General features: G+C 45.9%; 1 protein-coding gene across 1 annotated transcript in view; it reads right to left on the bottom strand.

Annotated features, from left to right (window-relative positions):
* Positions 1-871: 871 nt before the first annotated feature.
* Positions 872-14824, bottom strand: part of TRPM4 (transient receptor potential cation channel subfamily M member 4) — a 52507-nt gene continuing 38554 nt past the window's right edge. Inside the window, exons 18-25 of the mRNA XM_081837631.1 lie at positions 10056-10188; positions 8693-8867; positions 8035-8203; positions 6264-6445; positions 4703-4835; positions 3886-3958; positions 3038-3134; positions 872-1972 (exon numbers count right to left, since the gene is read on the bottom strand). Of these exons, the coding sequence (XP_081693757.1) occupies positions 1968-1972; positions 3038-3134; positions 3886-3958; positions 4703-4835; positions 6264-6445; positions 8035-8203; positions 8693-8867; positions 10056-10188 (967 nt within the window). The 3' untranslated portion in view covers positions 872-1967. The remainder of the gene's footprint in view (positions 1973-3037; positions 3135-3885; positions 3959-4702; positions 4836-6263; positions 6446-8034; positions 8204-8692; positions 8868-10055; positions 10189-14824) is intronic.

Below are 14824 nucleotides of genomic sequence, written 5' to 3'. Positions count from 1 at the left end.
ACTTCTCACAGGGAGGGAACCATCAGAAGGCCCTCGGAGCTGGACCTCAGTGTCCAGGCTGAACGATAGGGGTGGAGATGCTCCTTCACGTATACTGGGCCGAGGCTGTTTAGGGCTTTAAAGGTCATCACCAACACTTTGAATTGTGTTTGGAAACATGCTGAGAGCCAATGCAACAAGGCAAGACAGCACAGCAACAACCAGTCATCATTACCCTGGTATGAGCGCAGGAGAATGTAAGTCGGCAAGGGGCTTTGGGGACACAGCTTTGGGGCTGCTGCTTCACTCTGCCTAATGGCGGGGACAGCCATAGGGTAAAGTTCCCTTTCAGGTTCATGGACCCTCCAAAAGTCATTTCCAAAGTGTATTTCCATATAATTACCCCAGTGTGATATGATTACCAGCATGTCATGGTTTGGGGGAGAGGGAGGGGAGTCATGTGCTTAAAGTGCATGGCTATGTACACAGTCTCCAGTGTGCTAATATTGTAATACCTCAGGATTTACTTCCCTCTCCAGCATTTCTGGAAGTGAATCTTCTTGAGTGGGTGAGTGAATCTTGTTTCTAGGGCACACCATGTAAACATGTACCCAACATGAAGTGCATATGGCGCCTAAGGCTGCCTACAGTAGATCAGACATATTTTTCTTTAACAAAAGAAAAATGACAGATTAATAGAGCATATGACAGGGTGCAAAGAGACACCAGAAATCTCTAACAGCAGAGGAGGGTGCGGTTCACAAACTGAGAATTCTGACTTTATTTCTCTCTTTTCACTGATTTTGCCCCATGTTCGGGAAAGCTGAAGCCATTTCTTTTTAGACTTCGGGGAAGTTTACCATGATGATTGTCAAGAACTCAGGTTCTAACATAGGCTTCTAGAACATGTTTTATTAACACTATTATTTTTTTATCAAATGCATTTAAGTCTATTACAAAATATCAAAATCTATGAAAGAGCACAGCAGTTTCCTTCTGTTATTTGCTGCAGTCCTGAGAACGACGAAACACCACTGCACAATACTTCTCTAGCAGCACTAGAAAAAGTAGTAATTCTTGGACAATGAAAGCTGCATTTTTGATGGGGGGGGTGAAATCTGGCTCTCTTAACAGTTTTCATTCATGGAGGAAGGCCATTCACAAATCAAAACATACAGGAAAACATTCTTTTTCTGTAATCTGAAGGACACATTGCCATAATCATTCTCTCCGAATGGGAGCTTGTCTTCCAGAAGCATAATACAAATATTTTATTTTTTAATAATGAAAACAACAATCCAATTGTCCTACACACCCTTGTTAATTACACACAAGGATAAAGAGCATGTCATTAAAAAAAAATCTAACAAAAGGAGTCAGCAGCTGATTGATGTTCTGGCCTGCATGTAAAATATAATTATAATCTATTCTATTGCACTTCCATCTTGCAGAGGTTTCTTTTTACTGTCCACGTATCATTCATTCTCACGGCAACCCTGAGAGGTAGGTCATTCTTTTCCCCATTTGCAGAAATAGAAATGAAAGACTGAAACAGGCCAAGTTCATGACCAACTTGAAATCTGAACCATCTCTCTCTCCACAGTCTCCTAGTTAAGTTCTTCAACCCGAGTTGAAGAAGTCCTGAATGGTTCAACAGAAACAAGAATTGTCGATTCAAGAACCTTAGCATGTCTGAGAGGTTACGGGTATGTAGATAGGCTATAGCAATGTTTTCAAGTGAAAGTGGGCATTGGTTCTGGGCTATCTTCTGTTTCACTGTAAACGTTGACAGGTAGACTGCCCAGGACACTGGGAAATTTCAAGTTTCTCCATCATCTGTGGCAAAGCTTCTGGTAGCCAAGGCTCTGCCGACTTCACCCAGGCCCCAGGCAAATATGCCTAGAGTTCTGTGAGTGGCAAGTGTTCAAAGCAATTCACCTCTCTTCAGCAAAAAGGGCTGGTTCTTCTTGGAGGTTCCATGGAGAATTTTAGGCTGCAAGGAAAGAAAGCAACATGTGAATTTCTAATTGTGATGTGGCTGTAGTTTTTTCTTCTGCTGCTGCAGGGTTAGAATAGCTCCCAGCTGTCTTCAGTTTCAGATGGCAGATAGTGGTTTAAACACTGATTCCATTATTAAGTCTTGCCACCATCCGGCAAGCTGTTCTGTTTTGCTTTTCTCAGACATGTTCACCTTGGTGCATCGAAAAAAATAATTAAATGCACAAACAAGTCCTAAAATGTTGTAAGGGATGGAAGGATGGATGGGACTGTGACGTCACAGCCGCCAGGCAATCAGTGCTGTGCATAACCGGATTTTGCTGCAAAACAGCAGGACTAGGCTTCTTTCCTGAGCTCGCTTCTGAAGAACAATACGATAGTCTGACTAGAACGTAGTTGATGTGCTTCCAGGGCACAGCAACTGCTGATTGAGTTTACATAGCGTGGATACAAATTAACATTTAAGCAGCAGTTGCTTTCTGCGTCTGCTGGGCAAACTGTCTGCTTTGGCTTTTGGTACAGAAAGTCTTAACCCTCCAAGACTGACCATATTTAAAAGAAAGAAAGAGACAGAAAGATGCTTCTATGTATCTATGTGTAGTTATCCTTCCACTTGCATCAAAAAGTATTAAGAACATTTTAAACCAGCTGCAAAACTCCACGGCAGCTGGGGGGATGGTAGTGGTAGTTGTTGGAGAGGTGTGTTCGTAATGTCACGAGTGCTAGCCAATAGGCACCAAGCACAGGTCTGCTTTTTCCCAATTGAATCTAAACCACACTGAAAATTTACTGAAATATACAGAACTTTCCCAGAGTATTTCCCCCCACAGGATAGAAAAAACATGTACGTCTGTTTTAAGGATGGTGACTTGGCTGGGAAGGGGGAATGAAAAGGAAACAGTTCAGGCCATGTAAGTATGAGAGAATGCCTACCAAGAGCTTTGGGGGACTAATCCAGCACTAAAGCCCAAATTACTTTCCCTCTACACCTCCAGCCACCCTCCCACCTATAGAGATAGAACCGGGCTTTAGTGTCCTGGCAGGATCATTGCAAACTTACCCTTTTTCTGAGTGGGAGGAGCCTGCCTCCCTTTCGCAATGTCACTCTGGGCCAAGACATCCACCATCCACGACAGAGCATTGGTGCAGTACTCCATCTAGTGGAAGCAAGTGAAGAAATGGCAGGAAGATGATGTCACAGGGGGTGGGACAAGTCGGAAAGCTGCCATCTTAGGCCCTCAACACAAATACAGACACGCCCAATCTCCCCCTTCCCTTTGCCTCAACTCCCCATCTTTTGGCTACTCCCATTTGGAATGTCTGTGCACCTCATCATCTCCCAGTGGCTTCCCATTTCCTTCCTCCTGTCAGGGACTGTGCTGAGGAGGGCTGCACGGAGGAACAATGGTGGGAGCCTCTCCCTCCCCCTGCTCCTGCTCCAGATCCTGAATCTTCCCAGGAGCAGGAGGGACAGTATGGATTTGGAACAGTGGTTTGCAGAGGGGCATAGTTCACAATGCAGAAGCTGGGAAAAACTGGATGGGGAGCAGCTGGGAGAAGAAACATTAGAAGGGAGAGGGTTAACAGAGTCACAGTCTCTGGACAGCATTCACACACACACCCGTTTCCAAAGTCACGGAGAGCTCAGAAAGTGTCAGAACAGAAAGCACAGAGGGTACAAGATGTAGAAGTGACATAGATTAATAGGGACGGCAGGGGGTGGATTCCTTAATTAGGAGCACCGCCATTCTAGGAGATGTGTTCTTTGTTCTCTTGCTGTGATTATTAAAGTTTCTAACTGGTAAGAAGACTCCCTTTCCCTTTTTCTGCTTATCTACTGCCACGGGGGTAGGAAGCCAATTCCCTGAAGCCTGACACCTCCCAACCTTTCAGCTCCACTCTTCATACCTGTGTCTCGAGGGTCCTTAGGCGCCGCTCCGATTCCTTGATCTCCGAAAGCTGCTTCAAAGCCTGATCCACCCTGCAGGGTTAGAGGAGGGAGGGAGTTACAAGAGGAGTGTTTTCGCCTGCCCGCCTAGAGCCTCTCTAACCATCTCTCTCCCACCTTCTCTGACCACTGCCTAGATCCAATTCCTGTGCTGGTCTCTTCGCCAGCACAAGAATACCCAAAGTGCATTGGATCATCTCTCCAAAAAGTCATAATGAAAACTCTTCAATATCCATGCCCAAAGTTGCATGTTTGGAATGTACGGAGTGGAGTTATTGATGGGAACCCACTTCCACCAGAAGACAGGCAGAATTCTTTCTGAGTTCCTTCTGGACCCTGCGGTCATCATCAGAGGCTCTTCCTTGTGTGCCCACCATCGCAAAAGGTCCTGAGGGTGGCAACATGAGAACAGGGACTTTTCTGTGGGGGCTCCCCATTTGCAGAATGTTCTTCCCAGGGAGGCCTGCCTGGTGCCTTCGTTACAGATATTTAGGGACCAGGCATAAACATTCCTCTTCACACAGGCCTTTGGTTAATAAAACAAGCATAGAATCATAGAATTGTAGAGTGGGAAGGGGTCCCGTGGGTCATCTAGTCCAACCCCCTGCAATGCAGTAATCTCTTTTTTAATTTTTTTTTAATGTGTGTAACTAACTCCTTCCCAAGCAGACTTAGGGCATTCCCTGGGACGTTACCCCGCCATCCCAAGCCGACTGCCCCTTTCCCTTCACTTCCCTCCCACATTTCTTCCTTGCCTCCGCTCCCCACAAGCCTTACTTTTGGGAGGTTCGCCGGAGCCTCTCTGTGTCACAATCGCGTTTCTGCCGAGCCTGAGCAACCAAGTAGTTTTCTTTCTGCACCGACTCCCAAGTGAGCAGCCGTTCGTCTTGGGTAACGGAGAGATCCAGCACTGCTCAAAAGACAATCGGAAAACAAGAGGAGAAGTGGGGAGACCTGGGTGAGAAAGCTGTGTATTGGGACGACTGATACTTGTTCACACTCATAAATGGACATAGCCCAAGGAGGTAAAGGTAAAGGGACATTGGTGGTGCTGTGGTCTAAACCACTGAGCCTCCTGGGCTTGCCGATCAGAAGGCTGGCAGTTTGAATCCCCATGGCGGGCTGAGCTCCCATTGCTCTGTCCCAGTTCCTGCCAACCTAGCAATTAAAAAGCACACCAGTGCAAGTAGATAAATAGCTCCTGCTGCAGCAGGAAGGTAAACAGTGTTTCCATGTGCTCTGGTTTCCGTCACGGATGGTGTTCCGTTGCGTCAGAAGCGGTTTAGTCAGGCTGGCCACATGACCCATGTCTGTGGACAAACGCCGGCTCCCTTGGCCTGAAAGCGAGATGAGTGCTGCACCCCCCCCCAGTAGCCCAAGAGTCAGTGGAGTGAAAAGTGAGTCCGGTTATCCAGCAACCAGCTACTGCTTCAAATGCAGGAGTGTCAGGGACTGTGCTGAGGAGGGCTGCACAGAGGGGGAGTGGTGGTAGCCACCCCCTCACCCTGCTCCGGATCCTGACTCTTTCCAGGAGCAGGAGGACAGTATAGATTTGGAACAGGGGTTTGCAGAGGGGCATAGTTCAGAAGGCAGAAGCTGGGAAATACTGGATGGGGAACAGCTAGAAGAAACACTGGAAGAGAGAGAGTTAACAGATTCACAGTCTCTGGACAGCATTCAACCCCCTTGTCCAAGGACACAGAGAGCTCAGAAAGTGTTAGAACAGAAAGTACAGAGCGTACAAGCTCAGGTTACAAGACGAAGGAGTGACATAGATTAATAGGGACGGAGCGGGGGTGAGTAACTCTTAATTGGGAGCACTGCCATTTCTAGGAGACCTGTTCTTTGTTCCCTCACTGTGATTATTAAAACTGAAACCGTTCGAAAAAACCAAGGCACAGCTTCTGATTGGCTGCAGGAGCTTCCTGAAGTCAATTGGAAGCCTCATTGGACGTTCAGCTTCCGAAAAATGGTTGCAAACCGGAACACTTCTGGGTTTGCGGAGTTTGGGAGCCAAAACATATGAGTACCAAGCTGTCCAAAAACGAAGGTATTGTAATTTTATGAGATCTATGAGTATAGGGCGGTATGCTAATAATAATATTGATAACATTGATAACATTGATAACATTGATAACATTGATAATATTTGGCGTAAGCAGCTGAGGCTTTTTAGCCAGCAGAATGAACGTGGCGTAGTTTCTGTGGGAGTGCAAAAAACACACACCAGAAGGTGTGAGAGTGGGAACAAGGGAAAGGGCAGCTGAGCGCTCTTTGATTCTGGACAAGAATGTCCCTTCTACCTTCCCCATTCCCCTGCCTCCATCCCAGCACTCACAGAAGTGTTTTCCCTTTGCCGACTGCACTTTACGGACGTGTCGCTTGAAGAAGAGGTGCAAGTGGCTGATCAGGATGAACGGCGGAGCCAGGGCAGGGCGGCTGTGATACTCCAGGATCAGGTTGTAGCGCTGGGATTTCCAATAAATGTCGCTGTTGCCTTGCACTTTGGAGAACGTGTAGCTGTTGTCGAGGGGAGTGGGGTGCAGGAGGGATAGAAATATCATAGGTGAAATTGTAAGCCACAAACAGACAAACCTCAGCTTCCCCCTACCTAAAATCCAGTAGAGGAGGCAATGTTGGACTGGATGGACCACTAATCTGACTTGGTATACAGGCATTTCCCCAATATCTGCCGCTTATTGAAATACTTTATTGTCACTTGTACAACTTGTATACAGTGAGATTACACGAGCACCTCCACTCAGCTCTCTTAGTCTTAATTCCCCTCGTTTACGGACGCACACCCACCCAACCCGAAAGTCAATTGCCCTGTTGTTATCTTTTCATTCAGCAGCCTAACAGCCCACGGATAGAAGCTGTTCTTTACCCTGTTGGTGCGACTAATCATGCTTCTATATCTTCTGCCTGAGGGTAAGAGATATTGAAAGTGCTGGCCAGGGTGTGAATCATCCCTGAGAATTTTCCTCACTCTCCTGAGGCTATTTCATCCAGCGGATTCATGGGACTGCCCATAATATCTTGTGCTGTATTCACCACCCTCTGTAGGCACTTACTATCAGTTGCTGTCAAACCATCATACCACACCGTGATGCAGTATGAAAGGACACTTTCTATTGTTGACCGGTAGAAGGAGATCATCAAATGTTGATTGACATCATTCTTCCACAATACTCTGAGGAGATGGGTTTTCTCTGTTGGGCTTTCTTAACCACCTGGGTTGTATTTATTTTCCAAGTAAGGCGCTGTGGGTTAAACCACTGAGCTTGCTGATCAGAAGGTCGGCGGTTCGAATCTCCGCAACGGGGTGAGCTCCCGTTGCTTGGTCCCTGCTCCTGTCAACCTAGCAGTTCGAAAGCACGTCAAAGTGCAAGTACCGTATTTTTCGCTCTATAACACGCACCAGACCATAACACGCACGTAGTTTTTAGAGGAGGAAAACAAGAAAAAAAATATTCTAAACAAAATAGTGGATATATGATTTTGTGGTTCATGCTGTGGCCACAGACATGTGATCTGACAGTGAGTTTGGAGTAGCCCAATGCAAAAATCCTGAGGATCCATGTGGATCCATGCTTTGTAACCACGGAGGAGGGAAGGAAGGGGAACCATGGATCCTCTGCTCATGACTGCAGCAGATCCCCCGCCACACGCAGGCATTCGCTCCATAACACGCACAGACATTTCCCCTTACTTTCTAGGAGGAAAAAAGTGAGTGTTATGGTGCAAAAAATACGGTAGATAAATAGGTACCACTCCGGTGGGAAGGTAAACGGCATTTCCATGCGCTGCTCTGGTTTACCAGAAGCGGCTTAGTCATGCTGGCCACATGACCCGGAAGCTGTTCGCCGGCTCCCGTGGCCAATAAAGCGAGATGAGCGCCGCAACCCCAGAGTCAGCCACGACTGGACCTAACGGTCAGGGGTCCCTTTACCTTTAAGGTCTTTACTGAGATAAACTCCTAGGAATATGCTTATGCATATTTCGTATCTGCGCACATTCGCTTTTGAACCTCGTCTGCCTGTGGGTTAAACCACTGAGCCTAGGGTATGCGCCGATTCACGACAGGTGCCGGCGACCGCGGTAGGTACCTGAACATAGCGATGAGCAAGTTGAGAAGCAGAATATTGGCTACCAGCAGGAAGATCACGAGAAGAATAAGCACCAGCCAATTGGCATAGGTGTTGGTGCAAGGCTCCGCGTTTTCCATCAAGATGGCCAAGGGATCGTAGGTGCAGTTTGACGCTCTGATCAGGGCAGCTGGAGATGGAAGGGAAGAACGAGGTGGGAGTTCCTTATAGAGTACAGCTCTCTGCAGCCCCTAAAAGCAGGGGCGTAGTGTGGGGAGGCCGGGGGGGGGGTTCATTGTCCAAGCACTTTAAAGCTCATTGTCCAAGCACTCTTTTTTCTGTGCAGCCTGCGCTTTCCCTGCAAACGCCTACTCTTTGCAGCTGAATCAGAACAAATGACAAGGTGTGGGAGACCCAAATTGCTGTTCCGATTTAGCTTTAAAGAGCAAGTTTTCTTGGAGAAAGCTGCGGGGCAAATAAGGAAAAAGCTCTTGGATAGAAAGCATGGAATGAAAAGTGAATCTGAAAAGCCTCGGCAGTCGTAGGGGAAAGCTCTCCGACTCCTTGATTATTTTGGTTGCGCCCTCCTGTGTTTACTCTATTGCTTCCCTATCCCTTCTGGGTTGGCAAGGGTGGGTGCCAGTCTAGAATGGAAGCCAGAGCCCCCTGGGACACCCACCGTCAATCTCATCCAGTGGGATCTGCCCGAAGATTTGCAAGTAAGGACGGTAGAAGACACGGCGGAAGATCCAGGGGAGACGTCGGTCGTGGGGGAGCAGCAGCCCCTCAGTGGTGACCCCGTAGGCCACTAGCCACACCGCAAGGAAGAACAGGAAGAGGAAGACATCCTTCATCTAAAGAGAGACGAAGGAGAGACCAAAAATTACCCTTTTGACAGAAGAGATGAAATAAAAGAGAGGGTTGGTTAAAATAAAACCTGCTAACTCGAATCAAGTTCAATTTCTCATCTGTATTTTGCAATGCACTCTGTTAATCAAAGGAAACCAATCTGCCTATGCGGTGAAGTACATGGGGAAAGAAAGCTTGCAGGGGGAAGCAACCTTTGCAACACACAAATGTGCGTAAAACAAAACGCATCTCCAAGGAACCTCAGATTTATCTCTCTTGCTCCTCCTTTCAACGTTCTTGTCCTTTGCACACTCGCTGCCTTTTGCATATTACATTCCCGGCTAAGCCCAGAAAACCTTTGCACATTCATCTGCGTTGCATCCGAATCAGGGCTGGATTTAGGTTTGATGAGGCCCTAAGCTACTGAAGGTAATAGGGCCCTTTATATGTCCAGCTGTCCTTTGTCAACAACAAATTGCTGCTGTTTTTTGTGTTGAATATATGCTGTATGGTAATTTATGGACCTAATAGGTATTAATAGGACGCGGGTGGCGCTGTGGGTTAAACCACAGAGCCTAGGACTTGCTGATGAGAAGGTTGGCGGTTCAAATCCCCACGACGGGATGAGCTCCCATTGCTCGGTCCCTGCTCCTGCCAACCTAGCAGTTCGAAAGCATGTCAAAGTGCAAGTAGATAAATAGGTACTGCTCCGGCGGGAAGGTAAACGGTGTTTCCGTGTGCTGCTCTGGTTCGCCAGAAGCAGCATGGTCATGCTGGCCACATGACCCGGAAGCTGTATGCCGGCTCCCTCGGCCAATAAAGCGAGATGAGCGCCGCAACCCCAGAGTCGGCCACAACTGGACCTAATTGTCAGGGGTCCCTTTACCTTTACCTTTGCCTAAAGCTATTTGCACATAACAAATAGGAGCCTACACAACACAAAACACTGTTGCTGTATGTAGGTTTTATTTTGTTTGTTTTTTATCTTATATTTTGGAAATGTACATCCAGGTTTCTTTTCCTTTAATTTTTTTGAGATCCCCAAGAGAGTGGGGCCCTAAGCTATAGCTTGTTTAGCTTATACGTAAATCCAGCACTGATCCTAATATCTCAATTTGGGGCAGATGCTCTTGCACACTCAAAAGGCCTACTGTTTACAACACCCCACACAAATCGCACGCGCGTCTGCTCACCATCTTGCCGACGATGATCATCTTGGGCCCCAGCTGCTTGTTGACAGCAAAGATGTGGATGAGACGAAGGGTGAATACCATGAAGTCCAGGCAGAGAATGGTGCGTCCAGATTCATATGACTTTGGAAACAGCCTGAGAGGAGTACAGTGGGGTAAGAAACTGCAGACAAACAATCCTTTTTCCTTTCTCCAGAGCCAGTCACAATCGGTGATGTAGCAGTGGTAGAACCAAAGGGGCACATGGCCCAGGTGCAAATTTTTTTTGGGGGGGGGCACAAAATTTCAAAAGGAAAAAAACACCACTATCTGCCCTTTACAAAAACAACTGAAAATATTATTGTTCTGACAGACTTTCTCGGCTGGATAAACGGGTCTTCATGGCGAGCATCTACTTTGTATAGTTTTTGCATTGCTTTAAATATGTTTGGGGGTTTTAGGGTTTTTAAATGGTTGTTGTTGTTGTTGTTGCTACAGATAGGTAGCCTTGTTGGTCTGCCATAGTCAAAACAAAAAATTCCTTCCAGTAGCACCTTAAAGACCAACTAAGTTAGTTCTAGGTATGAGCTTTCGTATGCATGCACACGTATCTGAAGAAGTGTGCATGCACACGAAAGCTCATACCTAGAACTAACTTAGTTGGTCTTTAAGGTGCTACTGGAAGGAATTTGTTGTTGGTGGTGTTGTTATATTTTGACAAAGTAATAATCATACATAAATAGGAATCAAAATGTGCACCCTGTCACCAAGACCATTCCATTGTAACTATCCAACTTCCTAAAATTTCAACACCTCTTTGCGATGGTTTGACCCCCTTTCTGTTTTAACAGTACAAATTCTACAAACACCTTCCATATCTCCTCAGAATCATTTCTCCTGCATATTCCCTGTCTTACCTTAATGGCACATGTTCATTTATCATTAATAGCTATATCCCACACCCCTTTATACCATTCTTCCATTTTATATTCTGCTTGCCCCCTTCCACTTCCTAGCTATCATAATTCGTGCAGCTGTCAATAAATTTGTGAGCAAGTCCTTCGTAGTCTGCAAGCCTTCCACCCCATCGTAAATTGATAATAATGCTACCTCTGGACTTTTTGTCAGCTTTAACCCAGTGATTTCTGTTATCTCCTTAAACATCCTTTGCCAGAAATATTGTACATATTTACACCCCCACGGTTTTTAATGATCTTCAGTGCAAACCGCCTTGAGACAGTTGTTTAGAAGGCAATTAACAGAATGTATAAAAAGGAGGTTTACTCTACCTGATTATTTTGTGGATAGGCTACAATAAAATATAACAGCCTTAGCAAAAATTGGTACTCATACAGCTGATGTGCAGGGAGAACGGATGGATTATTATTGCAAATATAAATATGTTTAACTATATTGAATATTGAAATGAAATGAAAGTTGGGATAGCTGATGTATTTGGAGCCGCAGTGGGGGAAGGGAAGAAGGAGGAACATCTGGGAGATGGGTGGGAAGTCAGCTTTTAAATTTATATTCCATTTGTATTAATTTGGTGACAAAAAGCTACGGAAAATCAATAAAAATAATTGGCAAGTCAAAAAGGAAGAAGGCAAAGAATAAACTGTTTGTGGTGACGATGATGATCATCATTTCTGTTTAATTCTAAGAGAATTGGGGAATGATATATAATGAATAGAAAAATATGTTTAAAAGTACCGAAAGTCCTTTTTGTTGGGGATAATTCAGAGGGAAATTCCCAGTTGTCAAAAAAGGCTGTTTATGTAACTACTGTGGCCTGTGTTTTGTTAGCCCCAAAGTGGAAAACAAGCGAGGTTCTAACCAAAGAAGAATGGCAACTTAAACCGATGGAATACACACAGCTTGCAGATTTTGTGGGAATGTTCTGGGGTGCAGGAGAGGATATATTGACTAATTATATCCTTATCCAACTTGTACTAACAAGTTCCCAAAATATCAGCAGAGTTTATAGACATTCCCCTTTAAGTTCGCAACGGTAACGCTTGCACAGGTTCGCTAGAACCTCTATAATAATTACTCTGGTAATTTCCCCTTTGTTCCCTCTTAAAATACAAGACACGACACAGTCTTTATAAAAGTATAAAAGAGTTTACTCACGTTCTGTTCACAATATGATCCCAGAAGGTAGGCAGGCTTAAAAAGGTTACATACACTTAGAATCTATCTTGTAGTAAGATATTACTGTCCTCTCTTGGCTGGGAGCCAAGAGGGCATCCTTAGATGTTTCCTCATCGAAGGAAGATGGCAGAGAGAGAGGCAAGAGGCAAGAGAGAGAGTGGCTGCCTGCCCTGTGCTTTTATCATTACCTGCACAGGTGAGGCCACACCCACCTCTGGTCACATGCGGAGGAAGTCCGTCCCCAGGAAGTTTACCTGCTTGCTGGACAGACATCCCTCCCCATGTTCTAACATGTACACTCTAGGAATGTTGTCATTGACTGCTCCTGTGTTTACATCCCACATACCCCTTCTCAGGCAATACAACATTATACAAAACATAAACAACTTTATTCAACCACCCAGAGTCCCAGCTTGACACGTAGATTCTGGAAACTCTCTCTTGGTAGGGGTTTCGTCAGGATGTCAGCAGTCATCTCTTGGGTGCTGCAGTAGGATAGTTCCACAAGTCCATCCTGGATCATCTGGCGTATGTAGTGGTATTTAACCCCAATGTGTTTTGTTCTGGCCAGGAACTTCTCACTCTGCGTCAGCTTTAGGCAACTTTGATTGTCCTCTAGCAAGCTGACAGGCCCTTTTCTCACCAACCCAAAGTCCTTTATGAGTTGATCAAGCCAGGCGATCTCTCTGCAGGCTTCTGTTGCTGCAACGTATTCTGATTCTGTGGAAGATAATGCTACACAGCTCTGTTTATAACTGCCCCATGAAACAGGTCCATCACCAAACATGAAAACATGACCACTTGTTGATTTATAATCAGCATTATCCCCAGCCCAATCCGCATCAGTATACCCAACCAACTTAGGGTCTCTGACGGCTGGTAACCTTAATTTACAATTCATGGTACCCTTCAAATATCGCACCACCCTCTTTACACCTGCCCAATCATGCTCAGTGGGAGAATTCACTTTTCTGCTAAGAATCCCCACAGCATTTGCTAAGTCAGGTCTACATGTGGTAACTAAATACAAAAGTTTACCAATCGCCGACCTGTAGTCATTGTTGTCTGGCAACTGCTTCGAATCCTGCTGATTCTTCAGGAAGTCAGTAGCCATCGGTGTAGCAACTGGATGTGCGTCTTGCATCTGCATGTGCTCAATCAGCTCGTGGATCTTCTGTCTTTGGCTGAGAAGAAATGAGCCGTCCTCTTCTCTTTCCACCTGGATCCCGAGGTAGTACTGGACATCTCCTAGCTCCTTGACCTCCACCTCTTTGCTAAGGTGTTTTACTATCTGTGTATAGTCTTTCTCACTTGCTGTGGCAATAATCAGGTCATCAACAAATGCTAAGATATATGAGAACTGTCCATTATTTGACTTACTGTACAAGCACTTGTCAGCGTCGCCTTGCTTGTACCCAAGTTGCGTCAGCATTTTATGCAACTTCTGGTTCCAGGCTCTAGCAGCCTGTTTAAGTCCATAAAGTCCTTTCTGGAGTTTGCACACTAAATGTGCCTCATGTGGTTTTACAAAACCTTTGGGCTGTTTCATATAAATTTCTTCAGAAATCTGCCCATGTAGAAAAGCGGTAGCAATGTCTATGTGTTTCACTCTCATTTTCTTGGAGGCTGCAATGCTCAGAAGCATTCTTACGCTGCTGTACCTCACGGTTGGTGCAAAAACTTCATCATAATCTTCACCAAAACGCTGTGAAAATCCCTGTGCTACAAGTCTAGCTTTGTAGCGCTGCACTTCTCCTTCTGACCCCTTCTTAACCTTGAAAACCCATTTACTGCCAATGGCCTTCTTACCGGGAGGCAGCTCAGTGAGTGTCCAGGTCTTGTTCTGATGCAGTGCATCCATCTCCTCCTGCGCGGCCTTCCTCCAGAGACTGGCTTCTGCAGCTGGCATCTCCTGTATCTCTTCCCAAGTGGAAGGTTCTTGTGGAAACGCCGACCCTGCAAAGTAGGACAACCGTAATGGTGGGACACCTTTGTTGGTTCTGGACGAGCGTCTGACCTCTGGTTCTGGGACCGCATCAGCTTCCTCATCCTCCTCCAACGCAGGCATGTCCCCATCTGAGTCCTCATCTTCGTCTCTGGTGCCGCCAGGGTTCTGGTCCTCTGCGTCTTCTGGTGTGTCGCCTGTAGGGGGCGCTGTAACACTTGAAGGCAGATTATTACTTTGTGGGGTCTCAAAAGGGAAATATACAAATTCTTGAGTCCTTTCTGACTCATCAGAAGAATCCACAACAGTGTTCTTAGTGTCTACTTTTCCATATTCATCAAAATAAACCGCATGGTATGCATTTGTCTTACCAGTTTGTAAGTCCATAATTCTATATCCTTTGCCTCCAGAGGCGTATCCCACAAGGATACCTGCTTTTGCCCTGGAGTCAAGCTTGTGTCTGTGTTCCTTGGGCACGTGGAAGTAACACGGACTTCCAAACACACGTATGTGTGACAGATTGGGAGCTTTCCCATGCCAAAGTTCAAATGGTGTGCGCTCTGCACCTTTAGTTGGCAGTCTATTCTGCAAATAGACCGATGTGTACACTCCTTCGGCCCACAGCTTCTGTGGCAAACATGCATCCTTTAGCATGCACCTTGTCATGTCCATAATGGACCTAAACTTTCTCTCA

Source organism: Podarcis erhardii (assembly GCF_964252035.2).
Source record: "Podarcis erhardii genome assembly, chromosome: 13".
Taxonomy (NCBI): Eukaryota; Metazoa; Chordata; class Lepidosauria; order Squamata; family Lacertidae; genus Podarcis; species Podarcis erhardii.
This window is presented reverse-complemented; position numbering and strand designations above follow the sequence as displayed.